The sequence below is a fragment of the Haliaeetus albicilla genome, chromosome 6 (assembly GCF_947461875.1).
Source record: "Haliaeetus albicilla chromosome 6, bHalAlb1.1, whole genome shotgun sequence".
In the NCBI taxonomy this organism is placed as follows: domain Eukaryota; kingdom Metazoa; phylum Chordata; class Aves; order Accipitriformes; family Accipitridae; genus Haliaeetus; species Haliaeetus albicilla.
The window spans coordinates 19,910,076-19,936,630 of NC_091488.1; the positions used below are offsets into that span (position 1 = coordinate 19,910,076).

The window sequence follows — 26,555 nt, forward strand, 5'->3', positions numbered from 1 at the left end:
AAGAATTGTTGCAACATTAAAGCTGAGAAAACAGGACCTCAGAGGCCAAGCGACAGCAAAAGCAAGTCCTCCACTTGCATACATCCACCTTAAACAGAAGAAAACAAGAGGAATTGTGATTGTCTTGTGACATTTCCAGCTACACTTCCTGCCTCCTGTATGCAGTCAGGGAAGACAGCCACCCTCATTTTTAGTTTTGCACATCCAATAGCGGGCTGTGGGGCCACTAACCTGAACTAAGGATACCGCAGGGCCAGCAAAGGACCAGTTCTCTCTTCCTCCTCTCTGCTGGAGAGAGAAAGAAGAGAGACAAAGCCCTTACCACAGAAGAGCATTGCTTCTGGCTAAGACCTCTCAAAGAGATGCTTCCAAGTAGCACACCTAGCTTTAAGGGCAATAGTGTGACTTGCTCAAATGCAGCAAAGGCCGTGATTTCTGAGAGACATGCCAATAACTCACAGCCAAAGTTTCTTGTGAGCCCTGAGGATCTAACCGAGAGGGTGAAACTGTGAAGGTTATAACATAAGCTAGAGAGAGGAGCATGTCTCCCTTTTAAAGACAGGAAGGTCTTCCAACCAAGTCCTCAATTTTTATCTGTTTTAGAAGTATTTGGATATCTTGTGCAGTATCACCACAGTCATAAACAAAAAAGTTAGGCCAAACGTTAGAAATAAGCATTGCTTTTCTGCAGTTAATTTTCATTTGTTTGTTTATATTTAAGAAGCTTACTCTCATCTCACAGCCTATGTTACGGTGTCTTAAGAGTCTGTGCAGCTTTATAGACCACTAGCAGCCTACAGCAAAGAAAGACTACTTCTCAGCTAAAACAGCAAGAGAAGGAACCTTCCTTTGATGTCTCTTCCCCCACTTCCTCTTCAAAGAATAGGTATTCTGGTTTATAGTATTATGTTGTACAGATATTACTAGAGAAGTATGCAGTCTTACAGATTTAAGAAATCCCATCTCACCTGAATATGGACTCTGATTTAGAAATCAGAGTAAGTCCCTACCAAGTTAATCCAGCAAAGAGGGTTCAACAGAAGACTGGGGGTTAACAATATTTTCAATTTTGAGTACATCAGTTGTACATCACATACAATCAGGAAAGCATTGTTTAAAGACTTCCACTGTCAATTCCTACAGCCATTGCAGTCATGCTTTATGATTTCTTGTTGGGGGTGGAGGGGAAGGCACAAAATGCTTTTTTGGTCCAGAACCTCTGTATCTGGTTGAAAGATTCCTGAGCACTAAGGAGTGTTTATTTTAAAGCCAAAAATAAACAAACAAAGCCTCACCTTATTTATTGTTCAAACTACCCCAGTGAGCTCTATCAGATGTTTCCGTAAGACTACTATTTATTGCCTCTGCATTGTCCTCACACAGATAGATTGTACTGGATTTGCTTCAGGCATCACCAGCTCAAGTTTAATTTCTAATGTACACTAATGCAAGAAAAATCACACCTAGAAGCTTCACAAAAAGGCCAGTTCATCAGTACGTACTATCTCATCCAGAGTAGCCATGACGATTAATAACAATCGTTTCTGTACATTTTCTGTCTTGCCAACAGAGCTCACAAGTCTTACTCCGTGGTACCTTTTAAAACTTTCCAGATAACCTCAGTTTCAGGAGCTCATGCTGATGGAGAATATGATTGAAGACCTCCAACTCCCTTACTTTCCCCTAAATTAAAGGTGAAAGAAAAGCTTTAACTCAGATAAACCACCATTTCTGTGGGTCATCAGTATTTCTTAGTAGGTTCTCGCTAAAAAGCAATCTCAGCACTGTTCTTGGCTATGCTGACATCCTGTGACCAACTTATACAGCTCTTAATTTCTGCAGCTGAACTACCAAACAAGTTCTCTGCACCTGCTCCACAATATAATGCTCACACACTTCAGGTATTAACCGCTGCTTTCTTTTCCTCATTAGTTTCTGCCCATTCCCCACTATCTCCAAAGCATGAGGGTCCCACATAAGAGACCACCTAGCCCATATGTCTGACTTGGGCGCCAGTATTACTCAGTCTTATTGTTCATGTGAACATACTCCAGCCACAGGAGCAGCAGCAGGCTCCTGACTGCCTGGATTTCTGCCTGGATTTCCTCTGGCTCACACAAACAATCGGCATTTGCACACCCATCTACAGTCACTTTCTTCATTCAGGGACTTCTTATCAGCACCTTGCTGGTAAACTTTCCCCCCACCTGGTGTTTCTTGGGAATTGGGACAGGAAGAGGAAAAAAAAAAATGCAAGTCTGACAACAATATAGGCACCAGACTTTGATCTACTGCACTGCTTCCAAACCACCCTCTATCATTTCCTCACTGGTCAAAGCCAGCATTGCCAACAGACACAACTAACCAGAAAGCTGAGCAGCCTCAACACACTGAAACCTGCCACCAAAAAAACCTCAGCAGCCTTATCTGCTCAGATATACCCATGCAATTAACAACAAAAAAAGGAGAAAAGATCAAAGAAAATAATTTTTATTACTATTTCCTATATGAAAGTCTGTGCTAGCTGCTCATCTGATAGCCCCCAATTTCCATAAGGTCTCATAGAAGCAAAGAGAGGAAAAGAAAAACTGCCAGCAAACCAAAGACCGAATAAACATGCGTCACTTCAAGTCTCTCCTTGGCAGGACTCATCCCTCCTCTGCAAAAAAGTAGTTTACACACACACAAGTTTCTGTTAGGTGAGGAGGAATGACAGGCTGAGAATCTGTCCCAGTTTGGTCCCAGGTGGTCACTCCATTGCAAGACTGTGCCACAATTCTTTTCAAAACATTATTTCCACGTACAGCCTCTTTCCCTAAAATACCAGCAAGACACAAAAAGCATAAAACAGGAGCACAGTAAGATGTGATCTGAAAGTGACAGCCTTATCACACAACTGGCACTGTTAACACTGTATATTAATTTGCTGCTGCTTTGCAGGTACTTGGCCCCATGATCTGGTTTGGTTTTGTTTGGTTTTTTTTTACTCATTTCCATGTGCTTTCTGGGTGGGTGGGGCTGCTTTCACCAACTTATTTTAACACCCTCCCCCCCCCCTTTTGTTTCTAACAAGTTAGACAATAGGACCATAAAAACATTGGAAACGTAAGTCTGTTCTGGAGCTGCAGCATCCAGTGCTGGCAAAAGAAAAAATGATGCTCCCATCACTCGCTCATTCATCTTGTAAAGGCCATCATAAAAGCACACTACGCAGCCCGCATCCCAAAGTTTGTGCCACTGCAGAAAGCCACTGGCTTGCGCTGAAACAGGCCCGGCTTAAACAGGTTACATCTGTGTGAAAACAAGAGACACATGGAAATAATCAGCGCGCACTCCCCCGGTTCGCTTTTATTTCGCTGTTGGAGACGCGACTTGGCTGCTCTCGCTCCGGGGGCGAGGGAGGGGAAGCGACATCCCGCCGCCGCTCCCCTCGCCCTGCCCGGGGGCTCCCCGGGCCAGGCTGCACCGCCGCGGGGGCGGGCGCGGCTCCCGGCGGGGCGCGGCAGGGCCGGGCCCGGGCGGCGGCCGGGCCAGGGGCCGGTGGAGCCGGGCGCCCCCGGGCCGAGCCCTCCCCCCTCAACACGCACGCACGCTTCGGCGGGACCGTGTCCCCGGCGGCCGGGGCGCTCCCCGAGGGAGCGGTACGCGATAGCCCGCCCGCCCGCTCCGCGGGGATGGGACGCGGCCACTTACAGCTCAGGACCCCCAAGTAACCGAAGAGCAGCAGGCGGAGGCTGCGGCTCGCCATCTTCCCGGCAACGGCCGCTCCCCACCGGCGGCAGCGGCTAATAACCGCCGGGCGACGCCGGCGGCGGGACGTAAGGCGCGGCCGGGGGGGCGGCCCGGCCCGGTCCGGCCTCGCCTCGCCTCGGCCGGGGGAGCGGGGCGGCGCCTGGCGGGCCGGGGGCGCCCGCGGAGGCGGCCGCGAAGCAGGTGCAGCAGCTCGGGCAGGGGCTGCGGCAGCGCCCGCTGGGCTCTGCCTCCCCGCCAGCCCTCCGCCGCCCCGAAACTTTTAACGTGTCCGAGGAGACGCCTCCCCGCCCCGCGCTGGCTCCGAGCGCAGGGAACGGCGGCGGGGCTGCGCCCGGCCTGCCGCCCCCCCTTCACCGGGCAGCAGCTCCCCGGCGGGCAGCAGCTCCGCGCCCGCTGCGGGCGCACGGCTCTCCTCCTCCTGCTCCTCCGCCAGCGCCATGCCCCCGCGCATCCCCGGGCTGTATTGCATTGCGTTCTGTATTGTACGCGGCAGCTCTTCCCTCCGATTTATTTATTTATTTTTAAACTCAAGGACATTTGTTGCAGCAGAATAAACTTTTCACTACGAAAAGCTTAAACTTCCCAAAGGAGACCGTAGTCCCTGTTGGTGCGTTTCTCGAAGCCAAACCCACCTGGGCTGGAAGTAGGAATAACCCGGTGAAATCACGAAACAAAAATTTAGGTGTTCCGGATGAAAAGAGCAGCGTGACGATGAGGCGCTGTTTTAAGCTGCGGACTTTGGACAAAGTCACCGTGACTCCTTGTGCCTGTGCGGCTGGAGCGGACAAAATCCCACCGACCGCAGGGCACGTCCGCTAACCAGCAGAAAGAAGACGGACGACACGGTGACTTCCAAAGCCTCTTTTATTATTACTTTATACCAGTCTGGGAGATTCTTGATTTAATGTACGGGAGGTGTAATGGCCCTTTAATTTATGAATCAAGGAAAATTACTCATCGTGACAGATAGTAGTGCATCCGAATAGTTTCTAACGACATCCTAAAAATACATTACCACTGATGTAATACGGTTCTATAACAAGAAGAGTATCACAAGTATTTCTTTGATAATCAGAACAGCAACGTTGGCTATACTTTGTTAGACTGTAGCAAAATGAGGAAAGATTATTTATAAATAAAATCTCTAACAGCTGTTTTAATGGAGACCAAAGAAGTAGGATGCCATGATGCTCTTTATGTCAAAATCTTCTTAGCTTATTTTTCACATGCAAAAATGTATACAGAATACAAGTAATATTTCTGCAAAAATATACATACATATACAGGTCCAGTTTATATTACCAGTATAATGATGACATGCATTTCATAAAATCAAAACTATTCCATAGGCAACAGAAAAGTTCTTTATTTTGTGTGGCCCAGCACATCATAACTTTAAGCATATACAAAGTTTCATTGATTTCAGTAGGACTGCTTTACTGTTTAAAGCCACACTGTGATAGAAACACTGTGTTGACATAAAATTTAAATATATGGGAGGAGCCTGGTGGAAAAAGTATAGAGATGGGGAATGTTAAGAAATGGCAGTATGGAATTAAATTAAGGGATAGCTCATAGGATGACTACTAAAGCTGATGTAATGACAATTAATTGATGAGGGGAATGAAGAGATTAATCGTGAGGAGAAGGTATCCCATTAGATGATGAGATGAAGTTTGGATTAGTACAGTGGCTTTTCCACCACAGTAAGCATTCGTTTCTAATTGCCCAAATACATAGACTCACATACAGGGTTTAATTTGGATTTCATTAACATGTTACACCACAGTAAATCCTCTTAAATGTGTAGGGTTTCTATAAGCATGAGGTCATAGCAAAGTTCCTTTTTTTTTCTGTTCACTGTTCCGTTTCTCTTGCAGGTATACAGGGTTGTCCCCCCCCACATTTCTCTGACTTTTCTAGGATGGTATCGCAGTACTTTCACCATTTCTTTACATTCCCCTCTTTTATTTCAGCAACGACGAGACCACAGTTTCTCTGGTTGCTTTATACAACTGCAGGAAACGGCAGCAATTAGAAGTAAGTATTCTGAATGCATTTACAGAATTATTGGAAAAGTAGTTGTAATGCATATAGTTCATTTAATATATATACTTCTTCTGTATGTACTTTGCCGAACAATGGTATTCTTGAAAGTACTGTTAAGTACTTTGTTAGAAGAGCACAAGGCTGCTCTTCTTTTTTTAATCTTTTTAAGTCAAACGTAATAAAAATATTTTCATTAAATGGCACACAGAGCGCACATGGAAGAATTTGTTCGAGGTGCTCAGTTTAACAGTTATTCTTGGAGAGCTTTCCATAGAGACTCCTATTTAGAATAATAAAAATAGTCTATAATTAACATCTGCACAAAGAATGCTGGTCAAGAATACCTATCTTATTTTGTAATAGCTATTCTAGTCAAGTTCTTTGTATAGAAAAGCCTTTAAGAATTGTGCAGAAGTATTGGATGCTTCTTAACGGTCTCAGTAATTCATAAACCAAAAGATTACCCTCATTTCTTTAGGTGATATTTTAGATAAATCTACATTCTTACATTGCAGTGGAATTCTTCCTCCTTTTAATTAAACTTGCTATTGCAAATGTGGAGTACTGATAATAATGTGTTCTAGCAATACAAGTTTACTTCTTTTATTATGGTACCATCACTCTTTTAAAGAGTTCTGTGAAAAAACAGTTTTGAAAAATAATTTGCAAAAATTTTGTGAAACACTATAAGCTGAAACTCTGACTCTTCACTTTGGGAACATTTCATTTTTTTAGCTATAGGTTGATAAAAAAGAATATAGAGAAGTTCACCTATATTAAGAAAATATTCCTTTTGGTGATTTCTCCACTCAAAATAGGGTTTTTTTTGCAGGGGGAACAAAACCAAATAGCCCTAGATTTATTTTTCTGTACCTTGCATGCTGATTTCTAGAATAACTTTGAGTATAATAATAAAAAAATCAGTACAACAAATCAGAACTGCTAAATTTCATTACAAAGGTGTTGCAATGTAAATACTCGAATACATTACAGCTAGGTAAGATAGGAAGATGATTAGGATTCCTCTTCTCAAACACATGCATAGGATAGGGGGAAAAGTACTGCGCTATGAGAAGAGAACTGTTTAATTAACACTTAGAAGAGCAAGATGTTAATTCCTATGTAATCACTCATCTGTCATGGCTTACACATACCAAACTAGAAGACAGTTATGGGAGAGCTAATGAATGTTCATCCTTGCAGCGCCATGGGAAAAAAAAAAAAAGTATAAACCTGACATATCTCAAGTTTACTTGTTGAATTTAAGTAGATCAAGTAGTGTAACCCTAATTTCATGTAAGCAAGTATATATTTTTTGTTCTGTTGATAAGTAGGTAGTATGGATGTGTGATGATCTGTGAGCAGCTCATATCTTGTTTGCAGAGTCAAACATTAGTGAAAGCATTGAAGATAACAGTTCTGCACTACTTTTCCCTTTTCATCCTGTGCTTTCCTAAGTTAATTGTTCTTTAAACTTTTTAGTGTGTCTTAGCTGATCTATAATAGCATGTAGCCCAGCAAGGTTGCTGATAACTGTGCCTGGTTATGATGAGAGGAGCAGGGGGAAAGATTTAGAACCTGGAGCCACTGAGGGAGAAAGTGAAAGACATATGAAAAAAGCACACCTGTGCATAAGCATACTTGTATCTTTATTTATATGGAGACTTGGAGGGCTGATTCTTATTAGAATTTATATTGTTTAGGTTTTGATCAAGAAGACATCTTTGAATATTTTTCCATATTTAAAGAAGAAGAAACAGATTTTTTCATTTTTCTAAAAAGAGAAATGTTATGTTTGAGGTGGTCAGAGATGCCATTTGAGACTCAGTGCCATAGCCTGTGGGTTAAATCTCTGTACACATCTTTTTTCCAGGCACACTAAATTGCTGTCACATATGTTTGTTCTAGTAAGTGCTGAAGACGGGAGCACACAGCTGTAGAGTGACTGTTCTGGTGTGATTCTGGGCACGGCAATGGGACAAGTTGATGGAAATCTATTTCGTAAAACTGCTAAAACAGACTCCATTTAATTAACTAGTTTAATCACCAAAATACATATTTCATGCTCCATGTCACAAATCTTTTTTCTGAAACTCATTGATCAATGTGCTATGTATTTTTTGTTAGGCCCATACCAATAGCCTGCAGTATATTGAATCTATCAGCTTGAAAGTCTTGCTCTTTATTGTGAAGAATTATCAGCAGCCATGTGTAAGTGTGTGGAGAGGCTGATATCTACAATTTAATGGATAATATTTTTCTTTTGCAATTTTAACTATCATCACACCTAGGTTTGTATAATGTTCTGGCTTATTGCTTTCATGGCTATCCACTCCCCTAGTTAGAGTAGGCCTTGTCTCCTTTCTACTTCTGTGGCATCTTGTTATTTTGTTTCACTGCTTCATGTTAATTGCTTTAACTGCCACTTGGGAAAAAAAATCTGATTTAGCTAGCAGATTATCTGCTTGTTTTGTGCTTTGAAACAGAAATCTGTGAGCGAGTAGAGTTTTGAGAAAAGAAGCAAAAAAAATTTCAGATATTCTTTTTTTCCACCAAGCTGTTGTTGATGGCTGTTTAAAGACAAAGTATGCCATAGAATAGTTGCCTTGCTATAATGAAATGGACTAGAGCGCTGTGATAGAACACTGTATCTCTATTAGACTGTTAAAATATTTCATATCTAATGTGTCGGCCAAACTTGAACCAGGAAAGCCACAAAATGTGAGGGTAGAACAATATAATAGTAATACAGATTACTTGTTCTCAGCAGCTTTTTTCTGTGAATCCCCCCCTCCATTTTCTGGAATGTCTTGTATAATTTTATCTTTGACTTGCAAAGTACAGTATTAATGCCTTTTTTTTTCAACTGAATTTGCAAGATTACTGCCACTGAGTAGACAGCTCAGTAGCAATCAAAGCTACATTTCTAAAAAAGATCCACCAAATTGGATGGCATTGTAGGACACTTCCCCATTCAACCTAAGCAACAGTGGACAATGCGTTAACCACGATGCTGCTGGTGGTAGATTCAGAATTATTTTGCCACAGTGTTTAAAATGCTTTGCTGCTCCATGGTGGCATGAAGAGTACAGCTCTTAGGACACAGTTACACACCATCTTGTCTTCTAAGGCAATTGCTGCCTCTGGCCATGGATTACTGCTACCACTTCACTTGTGCACAGAAACGAGTATACGAAGCTGTACTTTAAGCCAGGTCACTGAAATAACGTGAATAAAACATAATTCTTCAGCAATGCTGGTCCTGCAATTCATATCACTTCAGTGATCTAGTGTTCAGCACTTTGTACAGTGCTGCTACAGTTGCCTACCTAGAGGGTAAGCAGTGAGAAACAGCCAAGAATGACAAAGGGAGGGGCAGGAATTTTTAAGCCGGTTTTGCTTTTGAAGCAATCTGTAAATGAGCTCAGAGCTGGCTTTGGGGCTTATGAGGGCAATAAACCATCATGGTTTGTCAGTTACGCATTACTGTTGGGTCACATACTATGGCATAAGAGCAATTATGGGGTTCCCGTTGCCTCATAGAGCAACCTCTCATTTTCTGCCCATTACAAAATAACATCCACATTTTTCCTGAAAGTCAGAGGGCTTTATGAAGACTGATACCTTGTAATTATTCTTGGACAGTTTTGTTAATCACCTCTTCTCCATACCACAAACGTGCTCAGTGTTGTGACACGCTAAAAGCTGCTGGACTTCAGCCAAACCCTTCCCAGAGTACTTCTCAGTTGGAAGGCTCTTGTCTTTTGACGTTGAGGGATCACTCGCTGGGGGGTTGCAGCAGGCCTGTATGTCCCCCGAGGCTGCTGACAGGGTCACGTTTGGCAGCTGAGAGTCACCCCCAGCTGGCCCTCTCCTCAGTCCATGGGTTCGAGTGGACCTGGGGTTTTTACCCTCTCACAGAAGCCTCAAGTAAATATACTGTAGTAAACAGAGAAATGATATTACAGATGTGAGCCAGCTCTACCAGCATGAATCAAAAATAAGCTTGAAGACTGATCTTTTTAATTAAACCCAAATCTATGCTAATGTTGTTTCTCTTTTTTGCTTTTGTCCAGGGCCTGTAGAGATGCCACCTGAACCCTGGGTGAAATTTCCAGCAGCTTTGGATATCTTTCGATTTCCACTGGGGGGGTAAAGCTTTGCACTGTCACTCTGTTGGCCGAGGATTACCAAAAGGCAGAGGGCTATGACCATGCTCCTCCTGCAGTCTTCAGCGTTACAAGTCCCAGATGGCTTTTTGTCTGCCTTGTGCTTCCAGAGCAACAGCAAACAAGTGGAAGAAGGGACCAGAAATTCTACCACCATTTTTCTGAAGATTAAGCTGAACAAAAAGTTGCAAATACTTGTACAAAAGAAGATTTACAGATTAGGAAGTGGCAATTTAAAACAGAGACATATAATGAAGTGTGCAGTATCAAATAGGATTTTACTCCTGTCATTCAAGACTTCCTCAGAGTGACAAAATAGAGTTTGTTTCTGTCTTTCATTCTCCAAACATTTTGAATTTATCTCCTCATAGAGTAAAAATGTTCTTTTTATGCCCTACATTATGAACTTTGTGTTGTTTGGGGTTTTTTTACTATTTAAACCAAAACAATTATGTGATGTGATCATTCACCACATATGATTCCTCAAGCCATAAAAAGTTAATAGAAGAAATGGTGTAGCTGAGCTATAATGACATGAATAATAATAACATCTTTGTGTTTTCTCAGGAGCTTTCACCTCAAGGCTATAAACTCTTTTACACACGCAAGTATGTAGGCTACAGTAAGCCTGGCTGTCGTGGTTTAACCCCAGCTGGCAACTCAGCACCACACAGCTGCTTGCTCACTCCTCCCCCCACCAGTGGGATGGTAGAGAAAATCGGGAAAAAAAAATTAAAACTCCTGGGTTGAGATAAAGACAGTTTAATAGGACAGAAAAGGAAGGGAAAATAACAACAACAATAATAAATGGAATATACAAAACAAGTGATGCACAATACAATTGCTCACCACCCACTGACCGATGCCCAGCCAATCCCCAAGCCATGGTGTCCCCTGGCCAGCTCCCCCCAGTTTATATACTGGGCATGACATCATACAGTATGGAATACCCCTTTGGCTCATTTAGGTCAGCTGTCCTTGCTGTGTCCCCTCCCAGCTTCTTGTGCACTCCCAACCTCTGCTGGCAGAGCAGTATGAAAAGCTCAGAAGTCCTTGACTTAGTATAAATACTTAGCAACAACTAAAGCATCAGTGTGTTATCAACATTATTCTCATACTAAATCCAAAACACACCTTTATACCAGCTACTAGGAAGAAAATTAACTTTATTCCAGCTAAAACCAGGACACTGGTGTGCTAAAAAATAACTTGGATTTAATTTGTTTTAAAAAATGAGAAAGCAGGATGATTTGCTGAAATTCTTAATCCAGAAAATAATGTAATGAAGAGCATGAATAGCTACTGTACTTGCACACCTGGTTTTCTGGATGAGGCCCAGGTGAGCAGGGAAGCCAGTGCCAGGTACTGAATCAGGAGGAGCCAGCTGTCCCGCTGCTCTGCAGATGTGTTTCCACAGTGGAAAATTCTCTGTCTGTTACCAGCCCTTGCCAGTATTAACACATTTATTTTTTTGACGCTGAGTTTAGTTACATCCTTTAGCTCTTAATGGCACTAACTCAGTGAAACTGTTTTACAATGGCATTCTTGCTGGCTGTTGTTATATCTTTGACAACTGGGGATTGGGATGAAGACCACCACCAGCTAACCTGTAAAGCATTGAAACAAAGTCTTGAGTTATTTCACAAATTTTAATAAATTTTAATGCAAGCCATGGTTTTCCTACATGGACAGTAGCTAGTTTCTGCTTGGCTTCAATCTTTTGGGGAAGAAGGACTGGATGCCAGGCCACCAAAGCCGCTCTATCACTCCTGTCCTCAGTTGGACAGAGGGAGAAAAATATGACAAAAGGCTCATGGATTGAGATAAGGACAGGGACATCACTCGGCAATTACCATCATAGACAAAACAGACTCAGCTTGGGGAAATTAGTTTAATTTATTACAAATCAAATCAGAATAAGAAAAATGAGAAATAAAACCAAATCTTAAAACACCTTCCCTCCACCCCTCCCTTCTTCCCAGGCACAACTTCACTCATGAGTTTCTCTAGCTCCTCCCCACCAGCGGCCCAGGGGGACGGGCAATGGGGGTTGTGGTCAGTTCATCACAAGGGAAACTCTTCCCCTGCTCCAGCATGGGGTGCCTCCCACAGGAGACAGTCCTCCATGAACTTCTCCAACATGGGTCCTTCCTACAGGCTGCAGTCCTTCATTAACTGCTCCAGCATGGGTCCTTTCCCCGGGCTGCAGTCCTTCAGGCACAGACTGCTCCAGCGTGGGTCCCCCGCGAGGTCACAAGTCCTGCCAGAAAACCTGCTCCAGCGTGGGATCCTCTCTCCATGGGTCCACAGGTCCTGCCAGGAGCCTGCTCCAGCGTGGGGTCCTCTCTCCACGGGTCCACAGGTCCTGCCAGGAGCCTGCTCCAGCGTGGGGTTCCCACGGGGTCACGGCCTCCTTTGGGCACCCACCTGCTCCAGTGTGGGGTCCTCCCTGGGCTGCAGGTGGATATCTGCTCCACCGTGGACCTCCCTGGGCTGCAGGGGGACAGCCTGCCTCACCATGGTCTTCCCCACGGGCTGCAGGGGAATCTCTGCTCTGGCGCCCGGAGCATCTCCTCCTGCCTCCTTCTTCACTGACCTGGGGGTCTGCAAGGTTGTTTCTCTCACATGTTCTCACTCCTCTCTCTGGCTGCAATTGTGCAGTTTCTGCCGCCTCCCCCCCTCCCTTCCCCTGCCCTTAAATGTGTTCTTCCAGAGGCACTACCACCGTCACTGATGGGCTTGGCCTTGGCCACTGGTGGGTCCATCTTGGAGCTGGCTGGCATTAGCTCTGTCAGACTATAGGGGAAGCTTCTGGCAGCTTCTCACAGAAGCCACCCTGCTACCAAAACCTTGCCACACAAACCCAATACAGGTCACTGACGGCGAAGGGGAGCTGGCAGTGAGGAGCTGGAGTTACACAGAAACTTGGCGGCTTGTACATGGCGTGCGCCAGCCTGCGGCTCTGCCACAGCAGGGAGCCTGGCAGCAAAGACCATTTCCACCAGCCACCAAGCTGTTAATGTTAGTTCTGTAACCTCAGTACTACATATTTGTGTACCAGTCGGCTGAACGCACGCCTTAATGCCATCCAGGAGATGCCGGTTCTGGGGATGACGTTACCGCCCGGGGTAACGAGGCCTGTTGAGGCAAAGGGAGGGCAGGGGGCAACGCATTACGCCCACAGCCTAGCGGAACTCATATGTACGTAACGGGGCCTCCGAGGAGAGCTAAAAGCTGAGGGCGAGGAGGGGCCGCCAGGCCGCGGGCACCTGCCCGCCGTCCCCGCCGACCGGCCCCGAGCCACCACCCCTCCAGCCCCGGCCCCAACCCCCGGCGGCCGCGGGCGGAGCGGCGGGCGGAGCGGCGCTGCCGCCGCCATTTCCGGCCGAGCCGGGGGAGGAGGCACCGGGGCGGTCGGACTCGGCCGGAACATGGCGGCGCGCTGGGCCGCTCGCTGCCTGCGGGCCGGGTGGGAGGGCCGCCGTGAGTGGCGGCGGGCCAGGCGCGGGCGCAGCGGGACGCCGGGGGTGCGCGGGGCTGGGCCGGGCCGGGCCGGCTTCGGGCTCGTCCCGCGCCGGTGCTTTGAGGGGCCCGGCCTGGGACGGCCCGGCCGGGCCGGGCCTGGCCTGGCCGTGCGGGGCGGCTCGGGTGCCCGGCCCGCCCGGGGCGGAGGAGGCGGCTGTGGGCGCGGGCCGGGGCGCGGTGGCAGCGGCGCGGAGCGGGCGCGGTCCGCGGGGGCAGTTGGTCGGTCTGAGGGAAGGGCCGCTGCAGCCGGAGAATGTCATTAAGCACTCGTCGCTTCAGCGCTTCGTGCTGTGACTTCATGCTGGCTTTGCAGGGACCGAGAATGAATGGGCGGGCAGTAAGAGCTGCTGGAGTGCTCACCTTAGGCGTATTGAGACTGACACATGGATCAGCAGTGCAGTGGCATGTCTTCCTTTCTTTAGAAACCAACATCTTATAAAGAGGCTTTGAAAACTCCTTATTGCTTATTTTAGATCATTCCTTTTACCAGGGTTCGTCTCCACACCAACTGTTTCTCGACTGACATCAGATGAAGTGATTCACATGCGTAATGAGCTCTTCACCAAAGAGAAAGAGAGACAGTTGTCTCTTCATCCACGAATTGAGAAAATCGAAGTAAAATACACTGGGAAATCGCACCCTGGCAGTGTGTTTGTAATGAACAAAGCTTTGTCTACTCCATACAATTGTGCCATGCGTAAGTGAATGGACTCTTAAACTAACATTGTGTCACTGATGGTGAAAATTGTGCTGCCAATTGAAGTACTTGTCATCACAATTTGAGGTGTTAATACTATTGACATTTTAATGACCAAATTAACAGTCATGCATTCAGAATACTTGTGTTTGATAAGTTTAAAATACATTTGTACTAAAACACATCAGTAGAAACTGAGCTAATTTTTGGAGACTGTTAACAGCTCATCCTTCCAAGTGATTTATGAAAGTGAAATTTGCAGTTTGTTGTTATAAATGCAGGAGTCTAAACTGCTGACTCTGAAGAATATGGTTAATAACTGTGTAATACGTTCTTTACTCTCTTCAGACTTAAGTGAGTGGCATTGCAAGAAATCCGTTCTAGCTCTTGTGGATGGTCAAGTCTGGGATATGTACAGACCCTTGACCAAATCATGTGAAATTCAGTTCCTTACTTTCAAAGATGACGATCCAGAGGAAGTAAACAAGGTAAGTCTGCATCGTATCCCATTGTAGGTGACCCTGATTATGACCACTTGATTCTGTATGCCCCTTTCAGTTCCATGTCCATCTGCTCTCTTGAACTTTGTTTTTGTGAAAGTTCAGATATTTTTAATAGTTGGTTGGCACATAATGGTTATCATTAGTTGGACCAGGGTGTGGGCTAGGTGATGTGCGGGCATCCCTTTCAACCTATATTCTTGTATTCTATGATTTCAGATTTAAATATCTCCAGGGAGACATCTGGCTTGCATTTTAAGTGCAGTTTTGATCTTTTTGATTGATTCTATATGGAGAATCATCTCCAAATAGAAGTTTAAATATTAAAGAAAGCAATGCTTGGGTTAACAGCTAGGTTTGTGTGTCATTCAGTTAAATGTTGGTATTCTTTTGGAATAAGTAGCTGATCTTCATCTGGTGTGGGTTGTTAGCTTCTAGATAATAAATCTGTGTTTTAAAATTTTCTTTATAGGCCTATTGGCGTTCCTGTGCCATGATCATGGCATGTGTGTTAAAGCGGGCATTCAAAGATGAGTACTCAGTCAATCTGATTAAAGCTCCAGAAGTGCCAGGTGATAGAACTGTTTTACGTTAATTGTCTTGTCTTTTGCTGCTTCTTAAGTGAGTGTCTAATGGTGTTACCAAAGAACCAGAGGCTTCTTTTCCAATGATTGACGGTACTTAGTATTGATATGTGTATTACATGCTGTTGTTGTAGCCTTTAATTTATAGTAATCATGCTGAAAACAATTTTGTTATCTAAGTACAGAAAATTGGTCTGTGTGGCAACTGGGTTTCAGGCCACTTAGGATTTCATAGGTTAAGTTAGTAACTTAAGTACATAACCTTTTTATTGAGAAGTTACATGAGTAAGATGTTTAGAAGATGTGATGTGTTTCTTTGAAATTTGCTCTAATAACTACATAACCTTGTGAGCAGTTGAGTTACTAAAAATTACGATGTGTACATCAAGTTGGAAGATTACTGAAGTACAAACAGGCTTAGTAACAACTTTTGCTCATCTGTGACCTGATTTAAGATTTACAAAAGTGAGAAAATGCACAAGAGAGGAGGTTATTTAGATAACAAAACCTGTGTGATTATGCATTTGATGTATAAGAAGGTTGGTTGCTGGTCATGTGGAGTCCTCCTACAATTGGTTCGCTTTTTAGCAATTTCAGCATTTGTCTTGTTTGGTAAGAGTAGAGTGGGTATTTCAGTTCTACCGGGATTTGCAATAATCTTTCATACACTAAGCTATGTCATTATACTGTATGTATAGAAATAGCATGCACTTACTGGGGTCATAAGCTTGATTTCTAAGATGGTAATAGCTGAATAAATATACACAAAGAGTGTTCTAATGATTATCACAGAAATTTGTGTTACCTTTATCAGAAATTTGTGCCATGCCTGTGTCATGGATAAACATTTTACTTCAGCTTTAATATTGTCAGATTTCTCTGTGCAGTAAATTCCTCTTTACAAGTTAATAGTGCAGATTTACTTCTAGTATATGATGCATACAAAGGAAAAAATGTGAAATGTTTTCAAAGTGTGTTTTGTTTTGGTTTTTTTTTTCCCTTTCAAAGTTAGATGCAGTTTTGGGAAGCAGTATTTTTTTTTCTCTCTAATGGGGTTGTATTATACTGACATTGCATTAAAACTCATTTCAAATTACTTTCTCATTCAGTGAAATAAAATGAAAATGATAGAGGTTTTATCTGCCACTTGACTGTATAATTGCAGCTGAAAATTTATGATGGATTTCTTGAGATCATTCTGATTTTCTTCTCATTTTGATATAAGAATGTTTTTTGACAATTAAATACATACTTTGTTACAAACATGAGTATTTTTCTATTGGAATTGCAGTGATCTCTGGAGCTTTCTGTTATGATGTAATTTTGGACAATAAGCTGAATGACTGGAAACCAACAAACGTAAGCACAATAACTTCTTGCCTGAAAAGCTATATAGCTTGCATCCTTGCCCAATGGTTCTTTTTTTAATGGGGGAGAGGAGGCACTGAGGTTTTTTTTTCTTTTTCTTGGGTATATCTACACTAGTATTTTTTTTTTTTAGGTCAGGATTACTCTTTGGAAACTAATCTCCACATCTTCCACATACTGGCTCTCATTGCAGAGTGCTCTCAGAGCACACGGACTGGGTTCATTTCAGATGAAATTAAACCTTGACCTGTCCTCCAGATGCTTACAGGTTTTAGGTCTGTGGGGCTAGAGTAAGTTCTAGTCTGAACTACAATTCCAAAAATAGTTGATGTGGCTGTTGGGACCTCAGTGCCATCTTTATTACCATGCAGATCTGCTCCTACTCAGCCACTCTTGCCTAGTAATGTAGATGCAACCATAGTTTTTGTGTGAGTAGAGCCCTCTGAAAATAAAAATGTGTGCAATATGTATATTTTCACCTAGTGGTTTACAGCATAATCAGCTTATTGTTGTAAAAGAACTGTGAGCAAACTCAGCTGAAGCTCTCCTTAATAGCTTGCTTATATTTCATGCTCTTCAGTAAATCTAATGATCTAAAACCTCAAAGTCTCATAACCATTTGGTTGCTGGTGTGAACAGGAATGTTTTGCTCATCTGGTGCCTATTCTTGTTCTCATGCCTGAATATCAGCAGAGGCATGTATGGCTAGCAAAGCAATATTGGTACAATGCAGAATTTCTCTTCAACATGATGTTGTAGTTGAAGTAACTTAGTCTGAAATATTTTCTACATGACATTATAAATGTAATTTCTCCTAATAACAATTTCTTATTTATCAATAAATTTGAGTATGCAGAGCTTTGGATTCTGGACCAAGGTGATGAATTTCTATTTATTAATTATTCAGTACCTTTTTTTCCTTCGTTTCCATCACGATAGAGGTCATTTATAAGTGGAGTCACAACTTTGGGAAACAAGATGTAGACTGTATGTGTATATATCATGTTGGGAAAACCCAAGAAGTTTAACTCCAATTAATATATGTTGTTTCTGATGGAAAAATGCCTATTGATTTGACTGGGCACTGAATCAGTCCATTGAAACATTGATGATCTGTAGCAATCTGTTGCTGATCAATAGAGTTACAGTCCTACAGCAATATTCTTATATTTAGGTTTTCTAGTAGAGGAACCTTCTTGTTTTGACTAATATGTAGTGTTTCCTATGCTTTGTCTATGCTGTGAAAACAGCTGTGAAACAGTGGTGACAGTTTTATAGGTATGAACTGTTTTTTAGGACAACTTCCGTTCTCTTACAAGGGATGCCAGAAAGCTAATTGATAAAGACCTGCCATTTGAAACACTGCATGTAGAAGTAAAAGTAGCACGTGAAATGTTTCAGCATAACAGGTAAGTGTCTGAATTTGCCTTTCTTTTAGAAAGGCAATTAGAAGTTCATTTAAATCTCTGCTTGGTTTTGTAAATCTAAAGTAAGACAGAACAGGTGAAGTAAGAAGGTACTTCTCCCACTACTCTGAATGAACATGCCTCCATTCTATTTGTCACCCTACCTTATTCCATTTTTAATGTTCTCTCCAGGGGCCAACACCACGCACCTTTACTGGATGTAGTTTTGTGACAAATGGAAAGACTGTAGACTACTTTAATAGTGAGCTTCAGGATTTCACTACTTTTAAATTGAAGCTCTGGTGGTTAGACTTGGCATGCTAGTTACTTTGCTGAAAGGCTTTCCTATTCAGGGAAATGTAGGTTTTTCATATCTTGGTATCTTCAAATGAAGATCTGATGAAATGCTGTTTCTGAGCTCTGCAGGGGGAAAATGAATAAAATACTCTGGCCTGTGATATAAAAGAAGGCTTGTTCAAAACACTCCAGTCTTCTTTGCTGAAAAAAACACTTAAGCAATGTTTTGGGAAAAAAATTCTCTGGTCCACAGCTTTTTGGTGGTTGGAGAGAGGTGGGGGGGAAATGTTAAATAATTTATCATTTTGTGAACCAAAATAAAATTATGATAAAGCTAAAGTTGCAAAAATAACTAGTTTTTTAGCTTAATAATGAAGATGCTAGTCCCTATGTCACATTACTATCATCTCTTTGCCATGTTGGCTGGCAAATATTGACAGCAGGTGGGAGCTGACTTGGTAATAGCTTTAGACATTGTATGTGTATTTGTATGTGTGTAGAAAGAACGGAGAAAACTTTGCTGTCTTGCAGATGACCAGCTGTTGAGGACCACACATTGCATAAAATCAGTTTAGGTGATCTAATAGTGTCTTCTAGTCTTACATGTGACTTGAAAAACTGATTTTTATTTGAAGTAGTAGGTTCATTTTATCTTTCTGAATAAAACTCCGCTGAGAGAGTGTGGCCCTCCTATAACATACACGTAGAATAGAATAGACTAGAATAGACTATTTCAGTAGAAAGGGACCTGCAACAATCATCTAGTCCAGCTGCCTGACTGACCAATTCAGGGCTGACCAAGTTAAAGCATGTTAAGGGCATTGTCCAAATGCCATTTAAACACCGATAGGCTTGGGGCATTGACCACCTCTCGAGGAAGCCTGTTCCAGTGTTTGACACCCTCTCAGTAAAGAAGTGCTTCCTAATGTCCAGTCTAAACCTCCTCTGGTACAGCTTTGAACCATTCCCAGGCATCCTATCACTGGATACCAGGGAGAAGGGGTCGGCACCTCCCTCTCCACTTCCCCTCCTCCGGAAGCTGTAGAGAGCAATGAGGTTGTCCCTCACCCTCCTTGTCTCCAAACTAGACAAGCCCAAAGTCCTTAGCTGCTCCTCATAGGACATGCCTTCCAGCCCTTTCACCAGCTTTTTTGCCCTCCTCCGGATGCATTCAAGGACCTTGACATCCTTCTTAAATTGTGGGGCTCAGAACTGCACACAGTACTCAAGGTGAGGCAGCACCAATGCTGAATACAGCAGGAAAATAGCCTTTTTTTCCCGGCTGATTATACTGTATACAGGATACAGGATACTGTATACAGGTACAGATACTGTATACTGTATACAGGATACAGTTTGCCCTCTTTGCCTGTCAGGGCACTCTGCTGACTCCTGTTGAGCTGGCTGTCGACCAGCACCCCAGATCCCTTTCTGCAGGGCTGCTCTCCAGCCACTCCTCTCCCAATTTGTACTTGTGCCCAGCATTACTCTGTGCTAGGTGCAGAATTTGGCATTTGGACTTGTTAAATTTCATCCAGTTGATGATTGCCCAATGCTCCAATCTATCTACATACCTCTACAAGGCCCCTTGTCCCTCAAGAGAGACAACAGCACCTCCCAGTTTGGTATCATCAGCAAACTTGCTAATGGAGCATTCAACTCCTGCATCCAGATTGTTGATAAATATATTGAACAGAACTGGCCTTAGAATTGAGCCCTGACTAACACCACTGGTGACCAGTCACCAGCCAGATGTAGCCCCATTCACTACAACCCTTTGAGCTCTGCCCTTCAGTCAGTTCTTCACCCAGTGCACCGTGAACCCGCTCATCTCACAGTCGGACAACATGTCCAGAAGGATGCTGTGAGGGACAGTATCAAAAGCCTTACTAAAATCCAGAAAAACTACATCCACCGCCTTACCTTCATCCACTAGGTGGGTGACCTTATCATAGAAGGATATCAAATTAGTTAAACAGGACTTTGCCTTTGTGAATTCGTGTTAACTGTGCCTGATGATTGTATTATTCTTTAAATACCTTTCAACAGTCCTCAGTATAATCTTCTCCATAATTTTTCCAGGAACTGAGGTTAGACTAACAGGTCTGTATGACATGCTTTATGAAACATGGCAATATGTGTTGTCATATAAAATTAAGAATTTAAAACCTGTTTCAAAGCTCACATAAATATGAGCATAATTTTTAAGCATGATCCTTAAATTGATCTCTTATGTATTCCTACAAGAACTAGGTGTTAAAGGTGAGGATTTTTTTAATCTTTTTTTTGTCATGTTCAGATACAAAATGGAGATGATAGAACAAAAAGCATCTCAGAATATGGAAGGAATTGTAACGTTACATAGGTGAGCAAAACTGAACTCATTCTGTAATGATTCACTGAAAGATTTGATTGTATTGCAAGTACTCTCTGCGAGTGAGAAGAGTAAGTTACTTGTGATGGTTTTCAATATAGAAATCACTTGTATTCATTGCTGTCTGTGTCTTAAGTTGTTTGGGTGGGTGTTTTTTTTTTATACAACCACTGTTTTGTGGTACTTAGTGCTTGGTGGATCTTGCTACATTTCTATTTCTTGTTATGTTAAAGGTGGTAAGTGGCAGAGAAGTCTTACTGTTTTAAATACTTTTAAATAAAATCTAAATAAATCTCTGGAGCTTGACAGGTTAAATAAAATACAAACCAAATACTTGTTTGAAAACAAGAGTTAGCATTTTCTAGTGGATTTTTCTTCCAAAGTTTTCAAGATCTTCCTAACTGGCACGCTACTGCCCTGTAGTGGCGGAGGTGAGAATGGAGCTGGCTCCTGGGATACAGTGTAAGATACAAAGTTCTTAGGCTGAAGGCAGGAAGCTTGTATTGTATCTCAGGCATATAAAATAATTTGTGACTAGCTTAGGCTAGTGTAGGATATTCAGTTTTCTAGACATCTAAATCGTTCTGCATTTGATTTTGGAGTCCATGTCTCTCTAAAGGAACAGATGTCTTTGCAGTGATGGTTCTTGAAATTTTAATATGAAGTTTGTCTGTTCTCTCTTTCCTCCAACTGTATAGTTTGCTCAATAAGAGGGAAAATGGGCTTACCTTTTGATTTCTGGGAGAGGTTTGTTCTGAGTATTCTTTTGCTGTACATCTTTTTGTCTCTCATTTTTCTTAATTGATTTGCAGTTTTCCAAGACCTGAAAGGGAAATGCCTGTGCAGGTTGTAAACACTGTACTGTGGAAAGTATGTGATCTTGGAGACCAATCTTTTTCTGGTGAATGACAGTTACTCACTTCTAAAGCCAACATGGCTTCAAAGATTTGTTAAACCTAGAATTCTCTTTCTAGACTTGAGCTTTAAATTTCATAAGTTCATTTTAGGAAATTGTGTGACCTGTACTTTTGCTTCAGGAAACACAATTGCTGAACTGCGGATTTTTTTAGATTTGGTTTGGGATTTTTGTGGATTTTCTTTCATCTGTTTGGTAGATAGGAATTTGCTAATCAAAAATAAAAACAAATAGGCTTGTACTTCTCTCTGAATATATTTGACATCAAGTTGTTTTGTTTGGTTTTTTTTCTCCCATCAGGTTTGGTGACTTTGTAGATGTTAGTGAAGGCCCTCATATTCCAAGGACAAGTTTCTGTTTTCAGTATGAGATAACGGCAGCCCATAATCTTCAGACTAACCAATCTGAATTGATAAGGCGGTTCCAGGGTGTGTCCCTACCAATCCATTTGAAGGTAACATGCATTTTTGTACAGGTTTATCCTTCTTTGAGTTAGGGCGCTTGGCTTACATTCCGATGTTTATTATATGCTGTGCTGTTAGCTGAATGTAATTCAGAGGTGAGAACAGTAGCAGGAAGGGAAAGCCCATGATGATGACTATGCTAGATATTTGGGATTCATTTTCCTGGAACTATTGTGGATGTGAAATCAGAAACTGAAAGTGTTGTTTTGGTTGTGCAATTTCTGCATGGATATTTCATTCACCTTGCCTTAGTTGTGTTTGCTGATCTTCTGAAATTGAGGCTGCTGACAGTGTTTATTCAGATTCAGGAAAGAGCAGAAGTTTGAATTTATACTCTTGAGAAAGGATACCATTTCAAAGTCTTTCATGACACCAGAGTAAAACTTAACAACAATAACAAAAAAGTCCTAGCACTAATCAGTCTTAAACAAAGGCTTTGCAGAACTATAGGTGGAGGCAGGAGTCTTTCTTCCCATTCCTGTTGACTTTCATGTTTTTGACCTGTGGTCTAGCACATGTGCTGTTGTCTCAGTTGCCGAAGTTTTCAAGGGACAAGTGGGCACTGGTTTCCTTACCTCATCTCTGTGTTCCCTTCCTCATCATAAGATTTTAATTCCCATTTTTGGCCATTACCCACTTAATGATTCCACACAATGAATGGATGTGATCAGCAGACATTTATTCAAGTCCCCCAAAGGGATATGGGCAAATGGGACACTGAAATCATAAGCTGTAACATCTGAATTAGGGATTGTTATGGTTTTGTGCCAGCATTTCTGTACATTTGTCAGAATCTATTCTATGATAAGATTTTTTTTACCTCCACTAACATCATTTAATGACATTTAATACAGGCTCACCACACCGTGTGGCACAAACTGCTGGAAAGATCGAAGAGGCTGGTAAGTCTCATTAGTGGTGAAGTACAGCTTACCAAATATCAAGATATGTTGTGACAGAGTAGAATTTCAATGATTAGAGATGTGTAATATATTCAAGAACATAGCTTTAAGAGTGGAAATGTTCACAGGTGAAGAAAAATTGGATGCATAGGAAATCTAACTGTTGTGTAGTAGAGGATGTGCTAGTACTGTTTCTGAAGCCTGGTTATTAAAATGCATTATACTGTTTAAAAAAACATATACTTTTCAATTGATATAATTTGTACTATTAACAAAAACTGGAGCAAATTATATCAGACTGTCAACGTATGGCTTTGAAGCTGTCTGCTTCTGAGAATCCCCCATGCTTTTTATAATATCTCTAAGCTGTTGTTAATTATCACTTTAATCTATATTAGTATTTTTCAAATTCGTTTTTAGAATTAATATTAGTATCATGTGTGTAAAATTTAAATATTTTTTCATTTTTTAATTGTGAACAAGAAATAAGAAAACTAAAAATTGGAACAATGTCTTTACACTTACCTAGACTGTAGGTAATAAGTTTTCTACCACAGGTTTGAGACAACACATGTGAACATGTTTCTTATAAGTAAATGCAGGGATAAAATGTAATACCACTGAGTGAACCTAGGTGGAATTTAGTGGAGATAAAAGGGAATGCTATTTCAGTAAACTGCATAAATGCACTAGTTTGAGTATTTTTTGCCTGTTTAAAACCTATGTGGAAAATAACAGCTTCTTGCAAACTTTCTTCTGTTAAACAACCAGTATTTCAAAGTTGAAGTATACTTATCCAAGAGAAGCTTTACAATGACTGAGTAAATGCAAAAGGCAAGTTTTTAAGATAAATGGAACTATAAAATATCATAAGCCACATATAATGAGAGACTCACTATCAAGGCATGCTTAAATGTAGGAAATCTTCATAAGAATTAAACAGCAGATATTCTGGAGCCTTCAGATCAAGTATTTTACTTAGTTGTGTGGCAAGAGAAAGAAAAAAAGTGCTGTATGTCTACTGCAACTTGTTAGCCACGGATGTGTTCAGAGCCTAGCCCATGCTATTTTTCTATGAAATTAGTTTGAAGATGCTTGTCATTCAGGTTGTTTAATTTTGGCGACAATAATTGCCTTTGTAGGTTGTCCTTTCTTGTTACAGTGACAGGATGAGGGAGGATTTCCAGGATCAAGGAGAATTAAATAATTTAAAAAAATATAACAAAATTGATGTGTTTTAGCAGGTCACTGAAGAAAAATATTTGGAAGCAGCAGCAGAATGTCATGAACCAAAAGATAGAACTGAAGAAGGAAAAACTGTATCAATTTAAATTAACTGTAACCTCTAAATGTACATAATAAAATGTGTATTTTTACATTTGTGCTGCATATAAAAAATGTCTTCGGTAATTAATCTGAATTCTCTGGACCTAAATCAAGATAGATATAAAGGCATTATCAGATGTTTCAGTCCACTTTAAAGATTTCACTTTAAAAAAAAAAAAGGGGGGGACAGGGGGGAAAGGTAATGTTTTATTTGTGATAACTCATCTTGTAAGTTACCCTTTTCCTTATCTCAACAACAATTGTATGTGTCCATATGTTGTCCTCTGTTGTCGTGGTTTAACCCCAGCCAGCAACTAAGCACCATGCAGCTGCTCACTCATTTCCACCCCCCCCGCAGTGGAATGGGGGAGAAAATTGGGAAAAGAAGTAAAACTCATGGGTTGAGATAAGAACGGTTTAATAGAACAGAGAAGAAGAAACTAATAATGATAACACTAATAAAATGACAACAGCAATGATAAAAGGATTGGAATGTACAAATGATGCACAGGGCAATTGCTCACCACCCACCGATCTACACCCAGCTAGTCCCCCGGTGGCAATTCCCTGCCCCCACTTCCCAGTTCCTAAACTACATGTGACACCAGTTGGCCAGTTTAGGTCAGCTGTATCCTGTGCCAACTTCTTGTGCCCCTCCAGCTTTCTCACTGGCTGGGCATGAGAAGCTGAAAAATCCTTGACTTTAGACTAAACACTACTGAGCAACAACTGCAAACATCAGTGTTATCAACATTCTTCGCATACTGAACTCAAACCATAGCACTGTACCAGCTACTAGGAAGACAGTTAACTCTATCCCAGCTGAAACCAGGACATCTGTGATTCATGCAGTTTGGCCTACAGACTGTAGTTGAACTGGCAGCTGGAAAGGCCATCCACTTTATCTTGATATAATTTCAAGACCCCTTGTTTGCTCTTCCATGAAGAAAGTATTTCTTTCTAATTTCTGACCTGATGTGTCTGTTTCTTGCTGGAACTTGCTGATGAAATTTCACCGAGTTCTTTGCCTACTGCAATAGAAAGTTGAGACAAATAGTTTCTTTAAAAAGAAAAAAAGAAAAAAAAAAGCACCCTTTCAGAAGCCCTTAAAGGGTTACAAGACATTATTTTACTAATTTTGATTTCCTGTCAGAATTGAAATTAGATATTCTGCTATGTGTCTGGTTCAGAAGACTGCATTCAGTATACCACTGTGTAATTGCCATTGCTTTACTAATACAAAAGTAGCAGAATGTAAAAGCTGTAAAGTTCTTTAATAATTTTCTGCTGTACAAGTGCAGTTAAAGATCATTTTCCAGCAATAGTACCAGGAATGTAGTCTGTCACTTGGATCCCCAGTGTAGTAAGATTTATTATGCATTTTCGTTCTTTGATATTTAAATATGGTGACTTCAATTAAATTTCACAAGGGGTTTTTGTTAGATGATGTTTTCTGACATTTTGTGTTTTTATCCCTAGCTCATTAGAGCTGTTCTCATTATACAAGAAGAGATTTTTAGTACTTTTTGAAGTGCAAATATTTTCTCTGAATTTTATCCCAATAACTAGTTGCATAATAACATTAGCTGCATCAATTGCTTTCTAATCAATTGATGCTGTAGTTCTGTAAGAGAAAGGTACTAGTTCAGTAAAATACATTTAGCTAAGGAAATCTTACCCAGCTTAATCAGACTAAATAATAAGTGAGTAAATGCTGAATGTGTCAGAGCACAGAAGAAGAAATGCAAATGGTTAAAGTAGCTTTTGGTGAAATGGCAGAAATGTGCTTAAGGTATTGCTCCTGTGCGTTTCTGTGCGTAGTGCAATCTTTAGCTATTCAGATTTACTGGCATCGAGTGAAGTTTGAAGTCCACCAATATGCTAACAGCCTATGACCTCTGGTTTAGCTTCCTGTTAAATACAACACATCTTTAAAGTATAGCCCATGCCTTCTCAGAGTACTTGAAAAACTGATTTTTTTTTCTCTTGATTAATGTTGCAGAGGAGTTCTAATAATGGTATCAGAAGCTTATTTTTTTAATTAAGATTCTTGATTCAAGGTTTACCTTAAGAGTACACACACACGCATTCTATACATTTTCTTAAGACTTTAAATGATCCTTGCACTGACCTTAAAATACTTGTTTTTCTTTTAAACCTAACCTTTGGGAGTGTACTTTGGCTTTGAACCTGTTGCTCTGGTGCTACCGAAAAAGCGGGCATTG

At 41.6% G+C, this 26,555-nt stretch overlaps 2 protein-coding genes and 2 long non-coding RNA genes across 6 annotated transcripts in view; 2 read left to right on the forward strand and 2 right to left on the reverse strand.

Annotated features, from left to right (window-relative positions):
- JAM2 (junctional adhesion molecule 2) overlaps window positions 1–3,884 on the reverse strand; it is a 40,433-nt gene extending 36,549 nt beyond the window's left edge. Inside the window, exon 1 of the mRNA XM_069785311.1 lies at window positions 3,694–3,884. Within this exon, the coding sequence (XP_069641412.1) occupies window positions 3,694–3,748 (55 nt within the window). The 5' untranslated portion in view covers window positions 3,749–3,884. The remainder of the gene's footprint in view (window positions 1–3,693) is intronic.
- Window positions 3,885–4,116: 232 nt separating this feature from the next.
- Window positions 4,117–10,368, forward strand: LOC138685681 (uncharacterized). Its single transcript, XR_011325049.1, has 3 exons — window positions 4,117–4,598; window positions 5,634–5,793; window positions 9,879–10,368. It is a non-coding gene; the product is annotated as an uncharacterized lncRNA (long non-coding RNA).
- A 2,965-nt stretch (window positions 10,369–13,333) lies between these two features.
- Window positions 13,334–24,382, forward strand: MRPL39 (mitochondrial ribosomal protein L39). Of its 3 annotated transcripts, none has more exons than XM_069785314.1 (10): window positions 13,334–13,454; window positions 13,987–14,193; window positions 14,542–14,681; window positions 15,166–15,265; window positions 16,569–16,636; window positions 17,942–18,054; window positions 20,648–20,713; window positions 21,939–22,092; window positions 22,957–23,004; window positions 24,246–24,382. In XM_069785314.1, the coding sequence occupies exons 1-10, from the start codon at window positions 13,403–13,405 to the stop codon at window positions 24,333–24,335; spliced, it is 1,038 nt and encodes a 345-aa protein (XP_069641415.1). In that variant the 5' UTR covers window positions 13,334–13,402; the 3' UTR covers window positions 24,336–24,382. The 3 variants fall into 3 exon arrangements, with proteins under 3 accessions (XP_069641415.1, XP_069641416.1, XP_069641417.1); XM_069785315.1 differs by having other exon boundaries at window positions 24,249–24,382; XM_069785316.1 differs by lacking the exon at window positions 20,648–20,713.
- A 148-nt stretch (window positions 24,383–24,530) lies between these two features.
- LOC138685682 (uncharacterized) lies at window positions 24,531–25,409 on the reverse strand. Its single transcript, XR_011325051.1, has 2 exons — window positions 25,166–25,409; window positions 24,531–24,612 (listed from the first exon to the last, which is right to left on the reverse strand). It is a non-coding gene; the product is annotated as an uncharacterized lncRNA (long non-coding RNA).
- Window positions 25,410–26,555: the final 1,146 nt, after the last annotated feature.

Coding starts and splice junctions, on each gene's coding strand:
- MRPL39 (XM_069785314.1), top strand. CDS start 13,403: ATGGCGGCGCGCTGGGCCGCTCGCTGCCTGCGGGCCGGGTGGGAGGGC. Junction 14,682..15,165: donor ATCCAGAGGAAGTAAACAAG/GTAAGTCTGCAT, acceptor TTTTCTTTATAG/GCCTATTGGCGTTCCTGTGC. Junction 18,055..20,647: donor GAAATGTTTCAGCATAACAG/GTAAGTGTCTGA, acceptor TGTCATGTTCAG/ATACAAAATGGAGATGATAG.